This window comes from Equus asinus, chromosome 13 (assembly GCF_041296235.1).
Source record: "Equus asinus isolate D_3611 breed Donkey chromosome 13, EquAss-T2T_v2, whole genome shotgun sequence".
Taxonomy (NCBI): Eukaryota; Metazoa; Chordata; class Mammalia; order Perissodactyla; family Equidae; genus Equus; species Equus asinus.
Window position 1 is genome coordinate 55,327,504 of NC_091802.1, and position 22,743 is coordinate 55,350,246.

Sequence of the window (22,743 nt, forward strand, 5' to 3'; positions counted from 1 at the left end):
CACCTAGTCCGTGCTCGTGCCCAGCCCAGTGCCAGCCCATGCATTGTCAGTCCTTGCTGAAGAGATGAGAAGCAGGCAGGCAGTGTCCCTAGGATGTGTCCCTAGGGCCGGCCTACAAAGCAGTCTCAGGACAGTGAGTGTGAGGAGGCCCAGAGAAGCACAGCTCTGGATTTCTCTTGCACCCCAGGCTCTGGGAACTGGCCCAGTGATGCTGTTTGACTCCTGGGAGCCTCCACTGGTCCAGATACACACCTGGGTTAGGACCAGCCGTGGGCGGGGGCTGCGTGAACCGTGTGTCCTCCCCACACACAGTGTGCTGTGTGCGCCCCAGCCTCTGCACCCCCTCACTCTTGTTTTCATCACCCAGGCTGTCTTCACTCTCCTTCTCGGACCCTTCACCTTCTTTGACGTCCAGAAGACCAAGTACCTGCAGATCCTGACCTCCCTGATGAGATGGATCGGTGAGTCTAGGAAACATCTGGCGTCTCTGCCCTTTCTCCCCTCGTCCCTTCCTTAACTTTCCCTGAGACAGCCGTATGAGGAGGCAGGTGCTCTGCCTGCCTTTTTACCAGTGGGGAAATTAGTATCGAAAACGATAAGTAACTTTGAGGTCACATAGTATGGATGGACCTAGTATGGGGCTAGGCCCGGGACTGCTGATTCTGGAGCCAGCCTTTTTCACACACCTGTGCTGGATCCCCACCAGTGCACAGGTTGGGTCTGGGCTCCTGAGGGCCTGGGCCAGGCTCTTCCCCCTTCAGGGTACACGGGCAGCGCCACTCTGCCTTCTCATGGTTACACTGTGCATAAAACCCCACAGGCCATGGCAGCCACCTCTGTGTCCCTGGCCACCAGGATATGGAAAGGCACCCCATCCACAATGCTTTCTAATGACTAACACCCCACTAAGCAAGAGCACCACTCTCCTCGGGGAGTTTGGAAGGACCTCCTGCATTCCACCACAGCATCCCACCCAGAAGGGCCTGGCTGCTGACACTCCTTGACCCAGGACAGGAGGGGGTGGGGTCCCTGCCACCCCTGAAAGCTGGCACACGCTCTGGGATCAATTGCACGCTTGTTTTGGTCTAAAAGCAAAGAGCACTCTTGCTGTTATGGTTGAGGGGCCTGGCACAATGGGTCTGCTCAGCCTCCAGGTCCCCCCACGGGTGCTCCCCAGGATTTCACCTGCCCTTGGCACAGGTCCCAGAGGGACCCGAGGTTATGACTCCTCCTTCCTGACCCTGCTCCCCAGTTCCCTTTCCTTCCGCATTCCGCCCCACTCGGAACTCAGGGTGCGTGCTGCTCCTCATTCCATGCTAGCACTCAGCGCTAGATCACCGAGCTCAGGACACTTTCCCATCCACAGGATTTCTGGTGCTTCTGGCACCTCTAGTCCCCTGGTTCCCCGCACTCGGGCTTACGAGATCCTGGTGTAAGGAGCCACCGCATCACGGGAGTCCTGGCATCTTCACTTGGAAGGGACCGTGGCAGTCACGCAGCCCAGACCCCGGCCCTTCAGGGGCAGGCTCTGCAGCATGTGGATGGGGTGGCCTTCAGCCCAGGAGCTCATAGCTGGGGAAGGCTCCCACTCAGAGGGATGTTTGTCAGTGCTAGAAAGTTCTGACTTGTCTTGAGCCAAACTTGCCAACTTATAACTTCTTCCCATTCTGGGTCCTTCCTTGCAAGAAAATGAGCAGGACTTAGTTGTCTGGTGTGTGAGCTTTGGGGCCTCTGAAACTTGATGAGCCTGTCCTTCATCATCCAGCTGAGACGAGGGGTGGGAGGACCCGTGTCCTGTACCTGGATGGGGCAGGATTCCTTGTCTTCCCCATTCGGTTGGTCTGATCCTATGCTCACCTACAGGGTGCTCTTCCCAGATTTCATTCACAAACTCCCAGGCCCTGGGTACAATTAATGTGACTACCTGGGAAAAAAAATGAGACTTCGTCATCGAACGTGAGGATCGCCTAGCTCCAAGGATAGGCTATTGGAATGGGGCCTCCTTGGGTGCCGGGGGGATTGTTTCCAAACGTTGGGATCATCGAGGATCAGAATCATGGGGCGTCCGACCTTCTCCTGCTTATAAGTGCTTGAAAGACCTAGTGATCCTCAGAAGGAGTTTTCCCAGTAAAGCAGTATTTGGAGAAAAATATTCTTCTTCCTCACTTCCCTGGCCAACTCTGTCGTCCCAGCTCCGCCACTCTCTGCAGCCGGGTCCCAAAGTCCTGAAGTCTGGCCCCTGCCCTGCTCATGATTGGCTGTCCTTGGCCCACTGCATCAACAGTGAGAAGGGGCTGGTTCCTGTTCCCTTTCCCTCACAGGGAGGGCAGGAGCAGGGTGGGGAGGGGCGAGGGGACGCCCGTGCTTTAGCTGGCATGATGGATTCCTACGTCACCCCACGAGGGGATGGCCGCTGGATAATGACACTTAGTAGCTTCCATAGCACGCTGGTGCCTGTTTAGTGTGACGAAGTCCTGTCTGTGTCTGGTGAGCAATACGTTCATTGAAAGGGAGGGGACTGTAAGGGAGAGGAGGAGGTGACAGTCAGTAAAGAGCGATTGCCTTGGTACAGCATACGAGGTGCCCCCAGACCCGGGGCAGACTCAGCTCCCACCTGCAGAGGAGGCGCTGAGCTTCCGGCCCAGCAGGGCCCAGGGGCCTCGGAACAGCCCTTGCCCCTTTCCATTCTGCTGTTGGAGTCCCCCCCCCTCCACCTGAATGAACTGGAATCGGCGGCTCGGTTGCTTTAGAAAATCCTCTGCTCTTTCCCATGGCGGCAGGCTGCCCTAGCCCCTCGTGATCACATTCTGCCTCTCCTCCTCCCACAGGGCAGCAAGGCGGCTGCTAATTAGCCCCAGGGACTGCAGTGGGCATCATCCAGGTCCCCCACCTGGAGGCAGCTCCTTGGTGCAGCTGAGCAAGGCAGCGGTTGCCTTGAGAGAGGTGCCCAGCATCAGAGAGGGCGGGAGGTGGAGACCAGCCCGTGAAGGTCATCCACACTCGTGTTTGGTGGTGACATTGTTGTCTTGTCATCATTGCCTCTGCAAATCATTTGCCTCTTTTCTCCCTTTGATCTGGGAGATAATCAAATGGCGGTACCCTCCCCACCAGCCTTTCATCCAGAGTGCCACTGTGTGACACTGGTGACAGCCCAGGCGGTCATTTTTCTCCCTAAAAGACTCAGAACTCTGGGTTTGAGAAGTAAATCTCTCTATGACACAAAGCCCTCACAAGTGAAAGAGAAATTGCCCAGTAAAGTAAACTCTGTAGCCTAGCCGAGGTTTCAGTTCCCTGCCTGGGGCAGTGGGGCCACCCGGGCATTTTTCTTCATGAATCTAGGGGAAGGTGTTCCCCTCATCCTGACCCCAGGCAACAGCATGGCCTCAGGAGGGAGGAAGGGAACGGAGATTATGGGGTCCCCAGGAGCCACCAAGTATCACCAGTATCAGGGGCCTGGGGAAGGACCGAGGTCTGCCCACTGGACATTTGCAGGCCATCCAAGGGGGTCTCTTCTCTGGCCCAAGCTGACCCCAAATGATTTCTCTAGAACTCCTCCAAAGGCAGTGAGCACCAAAACCCCATTTGTCCTCTCAAGTCTGCACAAAGTTGTCAGTTTGCAACGAACTCACTTTTCATTTTGCTTCCGAAAAGCAGCTGTGCAGCCGCGTCCCCGTGGCCCTTACCCCTCCCCATGCTCCCGTGCACGCTGCCCTCCCCTCTCCCTAGATTAGGGCCCACACGGTCCAAGCGAGCCCAGCGGGGAGCTCGGGGTGGCGATAAGCTGGCTTGGGTTCTAGGAAGACAAAAGGGAAGAATGAGCACCAAAGGGACCGGAAAATCATAAATAAACGTGCTGAGCCGGAAACTTTCTTGTGCTTAATTAGGAATTTGTTCTGCCATCTGTTGGAATGAGGCCGAGGAGGATTGCTGGAACCCGCCCCGAGCAGGGCCCGCAGCTCAGACGAGTTGAGAAGCCTTTAGGCCGGGTCCTCGGGGCCTTCTCTGTGCCCTCCTCCAGTTCATTAGTCCCAGAAGCCCCTCGTGCCGCCAGACTGGGATTTAAAGGATTGGATGGCATTTGCAAATAGCCGCTTGTCCAGGAAAATGTCAGAACATGCATGACAGGTGCCAACACTGATTCATTTCTTTTGCTCCCCAAATAAGTTCTGGGGAGACCAGGCTTGTCGGTTTGGGAGACCCGGATTGCAAAATGCCTCTAAATTCACATGTGTGACGACAGTCTCCAGCTGCCATCCTGGCAGGTGAGACTGTTCTTCAGGCCTTTGCAGACTTCCTGACCGGCTCCCTGTGCCGTCCAGCCACTCGCCCCTGGGCAGCTGCTTCAGATCAGCCACAGGCTCCGGAGCCCATGGCTTCGGCTCTAGTCCAGGTGCTACATCTGCTGGCTGTTCACACCATCCTACGTTCTCCTGTTGTTCCCTTCAGTGCAGGTCCAGTAGTGTCTGCTCCCAGGGTGCACCGACAGGCCAAGCCTGCCCCAGCCAGGTTCCTTGTCCGGCAGTGGCAAAGGCAGGACTCCCTTCATGGAGCAGCCGTGAGATAAAATGGGATCACGCAGAAAGTGCTGTTAGCACAGTGCCTGGCACCGGGTCAGCATTCAGATATCAGCCACAACGTGCATCCCCACCATGATCATCTCTGTCGACCGATAACATCACAGGAGTGGCCTCAGAGTGAGCCTCCCTTGGGGCTGGCCAGGAGATCAGGGACGTGGCACAAGCCACCTCCAGAAAGAACTGTGGCGCCACGTGTCCCTCGGTGAGATCTTGAAGCATCAGTGGTTGGCAGCCCCCTCTAGCCCCACCCCAGCACTGGTCTCCGGTGCAGCCCCCCAGCCTCCACCCTCACCGCCTTCCAGGAAGCTTGAGCCCGAGAGGAGTGAGCTGCAGACCCACCTCTCAGAGAGGCCGGGGGCTTCCTCTTTAGCTCCTAGCTCTCTCTCTCAGCCATCAGTAGACCAGGGACACTTAGGAGAGACGCGGCCAAAAGTGCCATCCTTCGTGCCCACAGGCCCAGCAGCTGTGGCTTCAGAGTCCAAGCCCTAAGCTGCTAAACCGATGACTATAGACTGCTCCCACCTGGGACACCTGGCAGGGAGCTCTCAGGCTGGAAGGGGCCATGGCAGCATCATTACTTCACCCCCATTGCCAACTTCCCCCAGCAGACGCCTCCCACTTGGGAGCATGAACAGCTGGCTCAGCTGAGGGCACCCCATTTGGTGTTATTAAAAAACCAATTCTTTCTAATAAAGGCTGCTCTGGAACGCGGCAGCCCTCCTCAGTCTGGGTTGTCGAGGACCCACAGGGCTCCCTTCCCTCTGATTGTGTATTCAGAGCAGCCACCACGCACATTATTGCCGTCTCTGTGCTCTCCTCAAAGTGGGTCAGGCACCATCCTCTCCAAGTGTTTGTGGATAAACTCGAGCCTGCATCAAGAAGTTTCTCGGCCCTGCTTTCCCCACCTCCCCTCGGCAAGTGCCCCAGATTTGTCTTCCAGACTGAGCCAGCAGGGAGAGGTGGGGCTCAGCGGTGGTGGCCCAAGAAGCAGAAGGTCCCCAGAAGATGACCATCACCTGGGAACATAAGGGCTCTCTGGTTTCACTTGTCCCCAGAATTATCTGTGGCCCCTCGCCTGACCCCCGCAGATCCATGACTGATCTCAGTTGAGTGCCCCTTGGTGGGACTGCTCTGATCTGTCACCAGCAGCAGCCAGGGGTCTTCCACGTCTGGGCCATCTGTTCCCTACGTTCTGTTGGCTCAACGTCCCAGCTTGGTGTGTGAATTCCTTCACAGCCACTCACTGCTTTCCCCTCACCAACTAGTGCTTCTCGGAGGGCCAGGAAGGACCCCCTTCCAAAACAAACGTAGCACCTCGGGCCCCTCCAGAGTAGCCAGCCGGCCTTCGCCCGTCAGCACCGCCTTGCCCTGTTGTCGGCAGCCCTGTGCTCGCTGCCCCCTCTTCTCTCGGTCATTGTCTGGGGCCCTCCTGGCCGTTATGTGTCCAGCTTTCCCTCGTTACATAGCCAGTGGAAGGGATCCCAGAAAACCTTTTTGTAGGTTTCAGTTTGGTCTTAATTTTATTCTTGGTTTTCTCAAAGTTCCCTCTGCACATGCAGAGGTCAGTTTAAAGGAGAGGATCCTGGGGTTTCTGTCTTAAGGCTCTTAACGTGGACACTTAATTAAAGTTTGTTGAGGAGCCAGCCCCTGCTGTGTAGTTATCCCTTTCGTTAGCAGCGGGCCTGACCTGAGCGCCCTGCTGGGCCCCGGGCGGAGGCCTTTGCTCTCTTGGCTGCACAGCTCCTCTCAGCAGCCTTTGATGCCAGAAGCTCTGCTCTGCATGTAGCTGAGACGTGTGCTGACCCGGCCGTTGGACAGGGACTCCTGCTCCACCCAGGAGGTTGGAGGGCCAGCTGCCTGGACGCCAGCAAGGCAAGGGACATAAGACCCAGGTAGCTCATGGTCAGTGGGGCGAGGTATCTGAACGACAATGGTTACAGGCGTGCCTCTGCACAGAACTGGGCTTCACACAGGCCTGGGCAAACCTCAGCCTTGCAGCACAGTCAGGCAGCCATTTACGTCTGCAGAGCTGATGTGGCCCACAGCAACCCTGGAGCCGGAATTTATGTTCAGACCAGGGGAGTCCAGAAGCTCTTGTCATGGTACTGCCTCTCCTCATCCTCCCTGCTCTTTCTCTCCATCCTGCTTTCTCTCTGCTCTCCTTAAGAGATGTTTTAGCTCAGGCTACCATAACAATATGCCACAATCTAGGTGGCTTAAAAAATAGAAATTTATTTTCTCAGAGTTCTGGAGGCTAGAAGCCCAAGATCGAGGTCCAAGCAGGGTTGGTTTCTGGTGAGGCCTCTCTTCCTGGGTCATGGACAGCCATCTTCTCGCTGTGTCCTCACATGACCTCTCCTCTGTGCATGCAAGGAGAGTGATCTCTGGTATCTCTTCCTCTTCTTGTAAGAACATCGGTCCCATCAGATTAGAGCCCACCCTTAGGACCTCTTTTAACCTTCATTGCCTCTTTATAGGCTATGTCCCCAAATACAGTCACATCAGGGGTCAGGACTTCACCGTATCAATTGTGGGGGGAGCAGTTCAGTCCATGAGAGGAAAGGGCTGGCGGCCTCCAGGAAGAGTGACAGGGCCGAAGTGCTGTGTTTCCAGTCTCCGGGAAGGAGGTTAGTCAGCCAGCAGCCAGAGGCCCCTCAGCTCCACTTTCCCAGTGATTACAAACTGAGCTTGCTCTGACAGCTGAAGAATGAAAAATTGAGATCCTGTCCTCCCAGGCACCACTTGCCATGCCTTGAGGGTGTGGAAAGTTGAAGAACGAAAAGTCCAGAAGTCCTGATTTCGTTCTTAAATACCCACCCTTTACCAATGACCTCTTCCTCCTGACACACTTGGAAAGGAGAAGGCTCTGCTCTGAGTCCTTCGGAATAGTCTAGCCACAGAGCAGAACCTCGGTTGTATAAGTTGATTATTTAAACATCCTTCTCTTCTGTCTCCATGATGATGACGATGACAACACTGTCTACAACAGTGACAGAGCTAGAATCCCCAGAAACCACAGAGGCTGACCCAGCATGGGAAGGTAGTCAGATCGGCTTTAAATTCCCTCCCGTCAGCAGAAACCCAAGTGGTTTGTGAGTGATTACGGGCAAGTCCAGCAATCACAGACTGTCTCACTGGCCTGAGATCAAAACCTGGCCCAGGCCCAGAAGGGCTTGGAGACGAGCATGTCCGGCAGAGAGCTTCTCATTTTTCCCAAAGGGAGCTCCCCTCGGCCAGAGACCGAGCATGTCCTGTCTTCTCGGGGTATGAAGGGTGCCCCCACCCCGACCCACAGCCTGTGCTCAGGTGGGAAGGTGACGACCAAAGATGGACAGACCAGCACGAGCCCCAGAGAATTCAAACTAAGTTCCTTTTCAGTCTCTCTCAGCCCCGTACAGAGACAGCACAGGCCCAGAGTCCCCCAGGTGACAGGGTGATGGGGCCAGCTTGGCTGTCTGTGGCCTTAGATGGAGCAAGAGGATGTGGCCCTGGTTCACAGAGCAGGTGTGAGCAGCCTGTTCAGGGTCCTCCTTGCACCCCGCAGAGCCCTAAGGATTAGCTGACACCTGGGCCAGAGATGCTCAGAGCAGGGGATAAGGATTAGCTGACACCTGGGCCTGAGATGCTCAGAGCAGGGTCTTTCCTGGGAAGGGTCGTGACTGCAGCTCGACCCGGCAGGGGAAGGAGGGGTCACCCTCCTTGGAGCAAAAGGAGAATTAGGTGAGACCTGGAGATTGACAGGTTTTCCTGCCTGCCCAGGACCTGGGCTTTCAGGCTGGGAAAGGTTTCTGCAATGATAAAAGTGGCTTACACGTTTTTGAGCAAATGACGTGGGCCTGGTCGGCCCAAGTGCTTTACTGTACCATCTTATGCCATCCTCCTTGCCCCCCACGAGCCTCTCCATTTCTAAAGGTGACAGAAGGGAGGCGCTGAGACATTAGGTGACCGCCCCAAGATTACACAGTTAAGTGGCAGAATCAGGAGTGACACCCAGCGTAAGTGGAGGACTCGAGGTCTTTTAGAAGAGGAGCAGCCTCTCCCCTTCCCTGTCTCCCTCCCCCCGGCTGTTTCCAAGGTGGTGGAGCTTCCACTCACGTCCCAGCCTGATGGCCCTGCAGGTCTTCTGAGCCCAATGGCTCTCCGTCTACAGTTGGTCCTGTGCTTTAAGGAACAATTGCTCAGTCACCTGCTTCTGCTTTTAGGCCGAGAAACTGCCTGGTCTTCAGTGATTCTCAGCTCAGGCCAGTGTTAGGCCCTCAGCTCCTCCTAGAGCTCCTGAATCTCCAGGAGCCCCGGCCAAGTCTGATGACCCAGCCTAAGGAGAGACACGTCAGTGCCCCAGTGCCCTCCGAGAGCAGTGCGGCAGTGAAGGAGGAAGCTGGTGCCAAGTCCTCCCCCGGATCCAGCTCCCCGCCCGGAGTGCCAGTGCCCAAGCTGGGGATGGGCACACCCCGGCCATTCGTTATCATTAGCCCTGGCATGTTGATTCTCTGCTTGGAGAAGGGAGTGCCATCCTCCTGACAGCCGCCTTGACGGATGGCCTCTGCCCTGCACATGGCAGAGCCACAGCTGCTCACAGGGCTAGGGGAGCAGCAAGGCCTTTGGGGTGGCCCAGGCTGGAGCCTACCACAGCTGCAGGGCCTCTGGGGCCAGGTTCAGAGGTCAGAGAATTGAGGGGGCAGCTCTCCAGGAGGCAGGCCTGCCAAAGCAAGGCTGGTGCAGTGGCTGGCTTGTGGGAAGGGCCTGGGGCTGCTAACGCATGGCCCCACAGCACCACTTTGAGGAGTCCGTTGGCTTAACTCTTGGCTCTTCGGATTGTCACGCCGCATATTTGTCTGCTCCTCAGGCACTAGGAATTCAGGACGAGGGATGCGTGTGCAGTCTGGTCTTAGTGGACGTGTCCCCCTCCTCCTCCATGACAACTGTATTCCTTACCCTTCAAGCACATGCAGAGGACACAAGTCACTCTGGAGTCAGGGCCTTGGGGACACAGGCCATTGGGCAGAGCCCTCTGGGGTTCCAGTGAAGGTCTGTTCTAGCTCGAGCCTATATCAAGATGTCCCGCTGACTTGGTGACCCAGGACCACAGGCCACTTCCAAAGGAGCCCCAGGCCCAGCCAGTGCAGTCCACCCTGGTGGCCGTGGCCCAGGGGGACTTGGAGCCTACTTGTCCTTTAGCTTTTTAAGAAGGACTAATGCAGCGTCACACCTCAGCTCTGGGTCTTCAGTGTCTCAGTGCACGTCAAGCAGGTGACTGGGGATTAGAGGTAGAGATCTGGTCTGAGGTTGGGGCAGGAGGCAGGGATCCTTCAAGTTCCCAACAGGTCAGGCACTTCACAGATACACACGTGGCCACATACCCCCCGCAGAGCACATGGTCACAGTAAACCCATGTTGCCAGATCAAAATAAAATGTGAGCCAACAGGGGAATTTTTAATTTTGTGGTAGCCATCTATCAAAATTTAATTAATTTTAATAATATATTTATTCAACCTAATATGACAAAAATGTCCGTCCAACATGTAGTCAATATGAAAAAATGATGAATGAGCTATTTCACATTGCTTCTTCACACTGAGTCTTTGAAATCCAGTGGGTGTGACACTTTAGCACATCTCAGTTTGAACCAGCCACGTTCAAGTGCTCAGTGGCCACATGTGGCTCATGGCCGCTGTGGTGGACGGCACAGCCGTAAATACTTACCAGTGCTTATCTCTCAGAGCCCAAGAGCCCTGCTGGGCGAGCCTGGGAAGCATTCACACATGCCCAGAAGAATCCCTTGCGTAATCCCAAAGCCACTGATGGACAATGAGCAAAATGAGAAAACCAACATAAGGTATTCCAGGTCCCATCATCACACATTCATAGTTGAGAGATTAATGGGATGGAGGCAGGGGGCTCCTGGGAGAGAGCTCTGCCTGGCCCTCCTGCAGGCTGAGAGAGCTTTGGCCTGTGGTCCCCAACTCCAGTGGTGCCTGGGCAGGCGGCCCAGCTCGTGTGAGCCCCAGGCAGACCCCAGAATTCTGTAAGGAAAGCAGAGCCCTTCCCAGGCCTCACCCCCACTCTGAGCGTTGGTGAGAGCCTGACCCTGGCTCAGAGGCCAAGGTGGTGCCTTCGGCTGCTTGCTGTGATGCCTTGGAGGCCACGGAAGGAGCTTCTCCCACTCCACACTCCAAGCACAGGCCAGCACATGTGTGTTTATCCAGCGGTGGGTTTCAGCACATGGAGGATGGAACTGGCTGCTGACAGCTCTGATTTCTGCCTCTACCCAGAGACCCAAGAGAGGTAAACGAGGGCTGCTGTTTGGACTCTCCACAAGTGAGCATCAGAGCCCCGGGCCCCAACCTCAGACTCCTGCTCATTCCCCACTCAGCCCCAAGAGCAAGTCAACTCCAACCCCCGTGAGGTCTCATCTGTGGCTTCATCCGGCCAGTGAGGCCCCAGGGTGAGGGGTCTGGGAGAGTGGGGAGATCAGGAGGGGAGGAACCAGGAGAGGCTGAGCACGGCCAGATTTGGGGTTTTGTGTTTTCTCACTCTTATGCCCTTCTCAATTGGGACCACCTTTGCACTTTGGCAGGAGTTCAGAAGGGTGTGGGCTCATCTGTCCTACCTTTTGCAAAGGAGGAAGACCATGAGGCAAAATGGCTCCTGGCCAGGCCTGCTTGTCTGGCTCTTGTTGGCAACAGAGGAAAGGAGGGGTGGGAGGCCCTCTCTGGAAGCGGCGTTTCTCTCCTGACAGCTTTAAGAGCCTGATGGATGGCTGGTTAAGTGTTGTGAGAATGCATCTTGATATAAAGTATTACTTTGACCGCCACACTTGAGTTTGCTGACATCCTGTACAGAAAGCTGATATTGACCTGAACCCACTGACCTTTCCCTGGCCCATCCTGATGCCCTTAACTGGACATGCCTCAGCTGGAGGGATGTGAGGCATCCGGGTCCTGAGGGCCAGGCCCTCAGGTGGGCAGGGCATCCCTGGTGCACATTTTGCTTTTAACCTGACCTGCTCAGAAAGGGAAGGGAGGTGTCTTGTCTAAGCTATCCGATCGCAGCTCAGGATCTGTACCGAGATAAGGACTTGCCTGTCTCGTGCCCTCTGGAGGAGTCGGACGTGTGGGAGAGTAGGGAGCAGGCTGCGGCTCAAGGTGAATCGATGTGGTGAGGCCGGCTGATAGAACTCAGAGCAGCTGTCAGAACAAATCTGTGTGTAGGTAGCACATCTCTGCAGGTGAGTCACGGGCCTGGAGACTGAGTCATGCTCTGGCTGTTGGTTTCCCGGGCCCTGCGTCAAGCTCCTCCTCTCCCGCACCGTGAGGAATCATGGCAGCCACAGGCTTGCAGAGCGGGAGCCCAACAGGTTCTTCCAAATCGGGTCCTGATGCTTGATTCCCCTCTGTGACCCCCAGGTGGTCTTCTCCCCTTGGCCTTGGACACTTCCCACGACAGGGATCTCACTATCTACCCCTGCAGCTAATGTGGCTATTAACCCGTTCTTGTTGTAATGTGTGTCCTGTAACTTCCACCTGTTGGCGCCCTGGACTGTGGGCTCCCGAAGGACAGGGACTGTATCTCTTTACTCAGTCCACTATCCCCAGGTGCCTGGAATAGTGCTGGCATGCAGTGGGCACTCAGTATATCTTTGTTAAATGAATGAATGAATGATCCTGTTTGAGCCTATGAGTTACACAAAACAGGTACAATTGTTTTTATGTGAGCACTTACTTCAGATATTAAAAGTCTCCTGTCCCACCTCAGGAGTTGCAGCTGTGCCTTCAAGGCCCCACAGCCCCTCCTCACAGGACACGTATCAGGCCCTCACCTCTTTCCCCTGCCACAGAGTCCTTCCTGGCAACTCGCTGCATCCTCACCCTTTGAAGCGTGACTTCTGGTGCAGAATGCAGGTGGATGTGGACTGCGGCCCTCATCCATCACGTGAGCTCTCTGAGCATGGCCTGCCCTCCCCTTGGGGGACAGCAGGCCCTGGTCACCGAGATGTTGGGGGGCGCTCACAGCCCTGTCCGCCTCCTTGTCCGTCCCCACCTCCCACGCAGCTTCAGCCAGGTGTGCACGAGCTGTCAGTGGTGGCCCCGTGAGCCCTGGCCATCAGTGTGTGCACTGAGTCCTGCTCTCCAGTGTGCTTCCTGGCAGTGTCTGTCGCTCACAGCCTGTCATCTTTATTTCATCTTGATTTATTGTCAGACCTAACGAGTTTTTGGAGCAGCTATCTCCCAGGGATGGGGCGATCAATCTAGGAGATGGCTGCTGAACTCTGTTCCTCTAGCATCCAGGGGAGGGTGGGGCCCAGGGCAAAGAAGTGTGGTCCCAGGGCCTCTCAAGGTCAGCACCAGGCCCTCCTGCTTCCGTCCTTCCATCCCTCTCTACCCCTCCCTTGCAGCACAGCGTTTAGGCGTCACTGGTCTCTTTTGAACTGGCCAACTTGGAGACCAGGCCGGAACATTTTCCTTTCCCTCCACTGCAGAGAACATAGTTCAGCACCCGCCTGCCCGCCCTTGGCCTCTCAGCGGCTGGGGAAGCTGAAGGGCCCCCACGGCTCGCACTTCCCCTGCCTCTTCGCGAGGTTAACTGGGGCTCCTGGGGAGCTGCAACCCCACCGAGCAGCCGCTTTTTAACACTCCTAGAATCGCCTCCCAAGAGCCTCTGGCACCTTAATTCCTGGACAGGAGCGAACATGCAGTCTTGAGGATGGGTCTGCCTTTTGGAAATAGACCTGTTTGATTAAGGAACAAGGTGGGTGACTAAGCCAGGTAGTAGCATTATGTGGTAAAACTCATTATAGCTGGAAAACTGTGAGAGAAATTTTATCACCCGTAGCCCTGGCGTTGAAGGCCATCCTATAAGTTCTAGAAAATGTCCCGTGTCATCATTGACATAAAGATGCAGCTCTCAAGACTCTAGAGGACCCTATTAGTAGGTGTGCATTTTGGAGGGGGGTGCAGGTTGTGCATGCGTGCTTTAAAAAATCAGTCACATGTCTTTGGAAACCTGCTTCATAAATTGGTTTTGGTTTCTTGGGGGTTTATGTGTGAGGAAGATTGTCGCTGAGCTAACGTCTATGCTAGTCTTCCTCTGTTTTATGTGGGACACCACCACAGCATGCTTGACGAGCAGTGCTAGGTCAACACCCAGGATCCGGACCTGCAAACCCCAGGCCGCCAAAGCGGAGCACGTGAACCCAACGACTATGCCACAGGGCAGGCCCCATAAATTGGTCTATTTACAATAAGCAAAGCCCCCCATCGGGGCTGTCCAGACGGCTCACCTTGAAGTCAGCAAGCCAGTTTCTGCCTGCGTCTCTTACGTCTCTGCGTCTTTTTGCCTGCCTCTTGGAGGTTTAGGGCTGAGGAGGAGGCCGGGCAGGGAAGCACTGGCAGCATCCGGGCTGCAGAGAGCAGAGGTCAGGAGGCAGTCCTGTCCGACAGCCGACTTCCTCCTGCCTTCTTGCGTGCTCCCCAGACCCGGGGCCCGGAGGCTGAGGCTGAGCAACAAACAGAATTTCTCCACTTGCCTCTTTCCGAGTCCATGCTGGCCTTGGCCGGGGCCAGGGGTAGCACCAGGTCGTGAGGTGACAGCCCGAGGTGGTAGTGGCATGGCAGGATTTGAATCTCGCCTTAGAGTGGCTGTCCCCTTCGCCCTGACCCCGGTGCTCTACCTGTGGAACTGTCAGCTGCAGCCTCTTGAATAGCTAATCACCAGGCAGCCCCAGGGCCCCGAGTCTGCCAGCTGTGACCACCCCACCGCTCAGCTCTGCTTCGTAACCCTTTCTGGCCCAGGACAGACTCCCTGGCACGTGGGGGACGGCCCATCCACCCCGTCCAGCCTTTCCCCTGGGTCCCCTCTCCCTCACATCTTGCCCCGGCACACTTCCTGTGGAGCGGTTCTTCCACACACATCTCTGCCCTGCACACCCCTCCTGCACTCACCCCCAGAAATCTGATGAGCCAGACCTCGGGGTCCCGAGCATCCCAAGGGAGCAGGGAGGCCCCACGAGCTGTCCCCTCACGACCTGCCCTCCCCACAGAGGGTTTAGCCAAAGGCAGCTCCGGTCTCAGACCTCAGGGGAGGAACTGGGTCGCCACTTTCCCCTTGACTGACCAGAGCTGGCAAGATTTGTGATGTCCCTGGAGCAGCGAGAGCATGGGGCCCTCGGAGTCAGGAGCGGCAGGGACAGGAGGAGGCGGAGAGAGCCAGAAACAAATCATCTTCTTTATTGGCAATTTTCACAGGCTGTTCCCTCGCTCCCCTCCTCCTCCCCTGTCCCCGGCAGTGTCAGGCAGCTCTGATTAAAAGCAATAGATGATGTTTCCATCAATCCCACTACCCAGTGTCATTGTGGGAAGACATTGGTTTGGCTTTCTGTGAGTCCCAGGAGAAAGGCCTTTTCTTTCCAGGGAGCCAGGGAGTATGACATGGCCTGAAAGGGACAGTGAGGAGACCCCAGCCTCCCACCCAGAGAGGAGCCCGGAGCCTCTGATGGGCCGGCAGGCAGGAGCTGCACAGCTGGCAGCCAGCCCTTCCAGCCCATGCTGCTTCCCCCCGACCCGTGTCACTCGCCAAGACGTCAGGTGTCAGCAGGGATAAGGGCACAGGCCAGGGGGCTGTCAGGTCGGGTCTGAACTGAGGCAGCAAGGGTTTGTGAACTCCAAAACTGGAGACAGGGACACCAGTGGTCCCTGTGTGTGTTGAGTGGCTGGTGGTGGCAGTTCCGGGTGATGTGAATGATCTATGCCAGAAGCCAGAGAGGCGCCGAGAGAGTCAGCTGGATCTAGAAGTACATCTGTCTTCAGGGAGCTTAAGATCTGGGGCGCTGCCTGGTGAGCCTGGCCAGGTGTAAGCCCTGCAGGAGGGCCGTTGTAGAGGCTCCCAGGTGCAACCAGCCTGTCTACTCTGAACGATTCGAGTCAGGTCCCCTTCCACTTCTGCAGCAGACCTAGGTCAGAGTCGCTCCCTGTCCCCTACCTGTACCACCAGGAGAACAGAGCCGTGTGCCATTTGCCTCCAGGCCTGGTGCCAGCATCTCAGCTCTCCCCAGCATTGGTCTTTGGTGCTGTTTCTTCCCTCAGGTGACCACAGGCCCCTTCCTGCCTGGTGCAGGCCCCTGGGCGCCTGCCTCTGCTCAGGCTGCCAGCACGCTTTCCTGTTTCCCTCAGGTGTCTCTAGCAGATGCCCTTGGCCCAGGAGGACACCTCCCCCCAAATGCTCTGTGCCCCTACCCCTCCACGCCCCCCAGCTCCCCAGACATACATTCTTTAAACCAAGCAAACACGAGTCCTAACCTGGGCATGCTCCCTGCCAGGAAGGTGTCAGAGCCCCCAAGACAGCCCCTGGGGGCTGATAAGGGAGCTGGGCAGGGCCTGGCCAGGAGTCTGCACTCCTCCGAGGAGACAGTGTGGTGCCACCCTGCTCATCACCCCAGCCCAGCCCTCTTGTCATGCCCAGCCCCCCCCCCCCACCCAAAGATGCATTCCCTTCTCTGCTGTAGCAGGTGTGACAGGACACAGAAAGGGGACACATGACATCCATAAGGTCAGCAGCCACTGCTGACCTGTCCCAGAATGTGGCCATCGGGGTTACATGAATTTATCGATTCTTTTTCATGGGGCTCTGTTTCCTCCTCTGGTGGCTGACCCCCCTCTTGTTTTCCAGCTTTCGCCATCATGATCGTGCTGGCCCTGGTCCGCATCGGATATGGTCATGCGGAGGGGCACCCACCCCTAGCTGACTTCTCTGGGGTCCGGAACCTGTTCGGGGTGTGCGTCTACTCCTTCATGTGCCAGCACTCCCTGCCGTCCCTCATCACACCCGTCTCCTCCAAGCGCCACCTCACACGCCTGGTCCTCCTGGACTATGTGCTGATCCTGGCCTTCTATGGTCTCCTCTCTTTCACCGCCATCTTCTGCTTCCGTGGCGACAGCCTCATGGACATGTACACCCTCAACTTTGCACGCTGCGACGTTGTGGGCCTGGCCACTGTGCGCTTCTTCCTGGGCCTCTTCCCCGTCTTCACCATCAGCACCAACTTCCCCATCATCGCCGTGACCCTCCGCAACAACTGGAAGACACTTTTCCACCGTGAGGGGGGCATGTACCCCTGGGTGGTGGACCGCGTGGTGTTCCCCACCATCACCCTGGTGCCCCCTGTGCTGGTGGCCTTCTGCACCCATGACCTGGAGTCCCTGGTGGGAATCACAGGGGCCTATGCTGGCACGGGCATCCAATACATCATCCCTGCCTTCCTGGTATACCTCTGCCGCAAGGACACCCAGCTGGCCTTTGGCTACGGGACTGTCAACAAGCACAGGTCCCCTTTCCGACACACCTTCTGGGTGGGCTTTGTGCTGCTCTGGGCTTTCTCCTGCTTCTTCTTCGTCACCGCCAACATCGTTCTCAGTGAGACCAAGGTCTGATGGCAGAATGTGTCTGGTAACAAGAGGGATGGGGGCCGCAAGCCAGCCCCACCCCCACCTCTCCGCCTGCAGAGCCAAGATCCAGTTGCCTTCCAGGTATCCACGGGGCAGGCAAGGCCAGGGCTCTTGGAGGGGACCTTCCATATCTCCAGCTGGGGATCTTCCCCCGACCCGGGATTCCGCACAGCAGACAATTCCACAGATTTGTCCGAGGTGGCCTCCTCCCAGGCCCTCCTGCCTAAGGCTGCCCCTGACCAGTCAAGCCACACAACCCGGGCACAGGGCTGCTCTCAGATTCCGGGACTGGTTACTGGAATCGACCCCCTTTATACACACATCCCACCACCCCCATCACCGGGGGTGGGCTCCTCCCCCGCACAGTGGAGATGCAGTGCTGGCACTGCCACTATTTATACCAGTCACCATGTCCCCCTCGCCCCCCCTCCAAACCCCCTCCCATGTCCTCATCTGCTCCACTAGAAGCAGCATCCTCCTCAGGGCCAGCGCCAGGCTCTGACCCTCCCCACTGGGCCTGCCAGTGGCAAGCAGAGCCCACCTTCTTGTCAGATCACAGTCGCCAAGTGGCACTCCTGGGGGCACCTGGCCAGCCCTGATGACAAGCATAGGAAGTGCTAATCGGCCCCAGGGTCCTCAGACCGGAGCTGTGAGGACCCTGGCTGTGGGCGCCAGCTCCTGCGCTGGGCTCCTGAGCCTGTCATAACTCGGAGCAGCCCTTCTGTCGGGGCACAGCAGTCTGTGCACTCGGTTTAAAGCCCAGAGCTTGTGACCCCTGAAAGGGACCCTCTGCTCTCCTGACTGCCCCGCTGGGGTGCTCGGGCCCCCGTCAGTGCGGAGGGCAGCGTACAAGGGCCACTAGAGAGGAGCTACCCCCACCCGCCCCCGCAGTGGCTGGGGAGCGCCCTGGGCATGTACTGGTGAGTGGGCTCCATGGTTCCTGCCCTGTGGGAGGTCAGGCCTGCTCCCTGCCCCTGCTCCCACTCCAACACTACAGGTGGCTCCCTTTCGAGCCGGGCTGTGGGTGCTCAGTATGCACGCTCTCCATGTCCCTTGGGTGCCGTGGGTGAGGTGGGACGCTGGCCACCATTCTCATGGAAGGAGGGCCAGGATCTCAGCCACCTCACCGCTCCTCCGAGGTTCCCTCCCCCTCACAATCATGCATGCACCCGCTGGGCCAGCCTTCCTCAGAAACGCAGGTGACTCTAATGAACTCTGTATTTTCAATGTGCCTTCTACTTCAGGACCTGGGGGTCCTTTCTGACCCTCCCTGGTGTGCCCCCAGCCCTGGGCGTCTCTGGGGTGGGGTCTCAGGCCCCTACCCCTCCCTCTTTTGATTTCAGTGCCTTGCTCAGCCCTCCTTAGGGAACCTCCAGAACCTCCCCCTGCGTCTCACATCTTCATACTCTGGACAGAGGGACGATGCTGGGTCTCCTGGGGCCCACGGTGGTCTCGGGAGGAGGGAGAGGAACGTGGGACTTTCAGGAACATGGGGGAGTCCGCAGGCAGCACCAGCTCTACTTGGCCCCTAGCAGCCCCAGCCTCTGAGAATCCCGTGTCACAATCGGCCATGATCTGCTTTCTTTCTGTTGTCGCACGTCTTCGGTTCTCACAGCTTGTCTCCGCGTATTGTTATTTTCCATCCACGTGAAAAATAGATGCCCCTTCCCCATCTGCCATGGTGGCTTCTTTCCAGGAGGCCCTGCCCTGGGGTGAGCAGAGCAGGGAGGGCTCCACGGTGGCCCAGCCCCCTGTGGCTCAGACCCTCCCTTGAGTGCCCGGCTGTTTGCTGAAAACTCAGTTAAAACATCTGTACTTACCATTCTCCAATTACGTTCCATCTTGCTTAAGGACAAAGCAAATTAAATCATCCCGCCACCCCAGGCTCCAAACCAAATCTTGGTCTCGAATTTATTAGCATCATAAAGCCCAGGTTGATTTATGTAGCAATCTGGAGCCACACAGCAGTGGAGTCGGGTGGCTGCATTCCCCTCCTCCAAGCTGGGCAGCCCCAGTCCTGGAGGGAATTGGCCCGAAGTGACCACATCACTGATGACAGGCCAGGGCCCTCACCACTGCCACTGCCTGGGTTCCTTTGCTCCTCAGTGTTCACCTGCTATCTGTTCTGTTAGAGGTCAGATGGGGCCACCTTCCTCTCTACTGCTGATAGCCAGGGGGCTTGGGGCAAGGGGGAGAGGACCCCGACAGCTAGCATTCCCCAGGTAATGCTTGCTCACCACTTGCGTCAAGCACATTTGGCTGAGTTTTTCCATTGGCTCTGTGAGGTGGGCAGTCGGGTCATGGTTTCCATTTTATAGATGGACCCCCAGGGTGCGTGGAGGGGAGGGCAGAAGAGGATGCCTGCCCAGCCTGGCCCAGGTCCAAGTGTCACTGTGGAGGAGAACATGAACTCTGCAGCCTCCGCCTGACGTCATCTGCCCACAGTGCCCCAGACCAGCCCCGAGGGCAGGCCAGGTCAAGGTAGGAGGCAGCATTCTCCCCCTCGTTCCCCGCCAGAGCACTGGAGCCTGGTGCCATCGTGCCAGCAGCTCCTGCCTGTTCCCTCACCTGAGGCCAGAGAGGCGGCCGCAGGCTTATGGATGGGCAGATGGCAGGTGACGGGCGGGGAGGCACTGCTGAGTGGTGGAAGGTGGGCAGCGGGCACCTCACCAGGCCCTTAGCCACACAGCTGTTCTCACCACATGGGGGCCGGGAGCAGCCTCGGCAACAGGCAGAGACTAAAGTCAGAGTGGTGGGGAGGACAGGGGCTGCCCCCACCTCACGGGAAACCAGCCTGAGGGGTAGAGCCCGGCAGCGCCGGGCTCCAGGGCTGTGTTGCCGTAGGCAAGCGCAAGGATGAGCCTACGCCTGTCCGGGGGCCAGATTCCCGAGCAGGGCTGACGCCAGGTCAGGCCATGCTGATGGCCACTGCTAAGCTGGCTCTTCTTAAACCAAGATCCGGGGCTGCAGGAGGGAGCTTTGCGATCCCTTCTCCCCAGGGCCTGGGGCTCAGTGTGTCTGTGGGAGAAAGGGAAAAGTAACATATACTGAGCCCCTGGTGTGAGCCAGGCACGGTGCTGAGTCCTTTCCCAGTGGCCCGTGGCATAACCTGGAGATTAAGAGTGTGGACTGACAAGTGGGACCTGCCCCTCACGGCAGCGAGCCTCCATGCTCCCTCCTCCGTCGTTCGTAACTTGGGGATAAAAGCTCCTGCATCACTGACCAACTGTGGGAACTAAAGTCCTTAGCTCAGTGCCTGGCACGATAGTGCTCAATAAAGCCGGTATGTGCTGATGCCCGGCGCCCTCGTCACTCGCCAGCCATAACTGCACTTATAGCCACAGACCCCCAGACTCACTGAAGACCCCTGATTGGGGTCCGCAGGCACCTGATTGGTTTCCTGGCCTCCTGCTAAGTCCAGTGTCTTCTTGTAGGAACTGCCTGCTAACAGTTTGGAAACAAGAAATTGACCTGAATTCGGGGTCTAGAGGGCTTTGGGGAGGGGTTGGTCTCTGGTTCCCCAACCCCCCAGGAAGCTTAAGGACAGCCGTCCCCTTTCAAAGAACCAGACTGAGGCTAGGCTGGAGAGTTCTGGATTCAGGACTGAAGCCTGCGTGTGCTGGCTGAGGACATCATGCCCACGCATTTCTAAGCTCTGCGCCCCCTCCCCAACACCCACCTGTCTGCCAGTGGTGCGCACCGTGAGCCGCTCAGTAAAGACAGACGAGAAAACACAGCTACGGCAGCAGCAGGAGGGAACAGGAGCTTGACAGTAAGAATTTCCTACTGCTAAGACTGGTGACCAAGGGCGTCTCTCTCCCTGTGTCCCGCCCACCTGGGTGTCTGGTGTCTGGGTGCATTCAGCGTGGTCTTTGCTGCACCGTCAGGCCCTTGTTTATGATGATTGAACATCTATGGCCTCTCCGACACGGTCGGCTTCCTCCTCCCCTGCCAGGCTTTCTGCCCTCCCCCTTGATAGAGCAGGACCCTTGCTTGGTCCTCCCGCAGAGGGGCAGGGGCATCACCGCTCTGAGCAGGAGGCTGGGAAGCCAGACCAAGCCAGCTCTGAACCTGCAGGAGGTGTCCTTCCTGCCCCCACTTCCCACAGGGCTCACTTCTTCCCAAAACACATTCCTGGAGAAGGAACAAGGCGGCCAAGAGCCTGGCCCCAGGAGCAGGATTGGCCCCTCCTCGGAGCCAGCCAGCAGCAGGCTCAGCTCCACATTTGGCTTTTAATTATCTTTCCAGTTCTTGGTTATTAATGATCTTGGGCAGTGAGCGGAGAGCAGCCTGGACCTCGAGACTCCTCCCAGCCTCACCTGCTGCAGCCTTCCACCCAGGGCTGCCCTCGGACTCAGGCAGGCTGAGGGCTCAGGTCTGAGGGCCAGTGGCCAACTGTTAACCCTCTCACTACCAGTAGCTGCAACCAAAGTCCAGCTCCTTTCTGGGGCGCTGGCCTCCAGCACTCAGCTAGACTCACACTCGCCGCCTGCGGTTGAGCCTCCCAATCGTGGACCTGGATCCACGGAAACCCACAGGGCAGAGAACATGAAAACAACTTTAAGGGACCAGGGCCCCCCCATTCCTGGGGTAGTCAGGCTCTCCAGCCAAGAATGGAGAGGTATTAGAAATATCCTCCACTCTACCATTTCAGCTGCTGTCACTCCCAAAACCAAAGAAAAAACTTGGCTTTCATGGCCCAGCCCCAGCAGAGGCCTCTGTGTAGACTGCAGCACAGGTCAGCCTTCCTGGGCACCAGCATGGAGTCGTGTGCGAAAGGGCACTGGGCAGCAGCTGCACCCAGCGGTGCTGGCATCCAGGTCCCCTCTCTGGTCCCCTCCCCATCACAGGGAGGTCACTTTTGCCCTGCCTCACTCGGCTTGTTGAGGACGCAAAGCCTTGGGCTCTACGTGCTCACAGTTAGAAAAGGGTCTGTCGGCACCAAGCATGCTCACCGCTCACCATGTCTGTGGAATGAATGGAAGAATGAGTGCTTGCCTGCTTCACAGTCATGGTGGGGGCTAAATGTGATCGCAGAAGTGGAAACATAGAGAAGTGTAAGCAAGAGCCATCTTTTTAGATGGTCCAGGGCTGGTGACGTGTGACAGAGAAAGGAGGTGGGGCTGGGAGCCCAGAGGGAGGATGAAGGACTGAGATGGAGACAGGCAGATTCTCTCCCTCCCAAGGAGACCCAGCATCAGCAAGACTGAGCTGTGCCTGACCCCAGAAGCCACCTGTGCCAGGCTTCCAGCGCCAACAGGCCGTTCCGAGCTCTGCACATCCACCATGGAGAGGATGCAGCCAGCCGGGGTCCAGGAGGGCCCAGCAGGATCCCAACAACAGACCTCCCTCTGTTGTTTCCACCATGACACTGTCAGGCTCCCAGGTGGGTCCCTGGCAGGGCAGGACACCCACAGCCCCTGGCACAAGCGTCAGTCTCCTTTTCAAGGAGACTGAAGGATGAACTCCATTCATCACCACCAGAGCTCCCATGCTGAGCACATTTGTCACATCCGGCACCAGGGTGGGTGGGAGCTGGCACTGAATACCAAGTGGCGTCTGCTGCCTGGAGCCCTCTCTCAGCCTCACCTCTCAGATACTCCCCAGCTGCCCACCTGTTCTAGGCAGACACCCCACCTGGGGTACTCTCATGATGCCCCTATTGCCCACAGGCTGTGATGTGCCCTGTCCAGGGATTCGGAATGAGGCAGCCAGGACCAGTGAG

General features: G+C 57.3%; 1 protein-coding gene across 3 annotated transcripts in view; it reads left to right on the forward strand.

Moving 5' to 3' along the window:
* The window catches only part of TMEM104 (transmembrane protein 104), a 67,864-nt gene extending 45,255 nt beyond the window's left edge, over positions 1 to 22,609 (forward strand). For all 3 annotated transcript variants that reach the window (XM_014839751.3, XM_070483582.1, XM_070483583.1), the window contains exons 9-10: positions 368 to 461; positions 16,243 to 22,609. In XM_014839751.3, the coding sequence (XP_014695237.2) occupies positions 368 to 461; positions 16,243 to 17,003 (855 nt within the window). In that variant the 3' untranslated portion in view covers positions 17,004 to 22,609. The remainder of the gene's footprint in view (positions 1 to 367; positions 462 to 16,242) is intronic.
* The last annotated feature ends 134 nt before the right edge of the window (positions 22,610 to 22,743 follow it).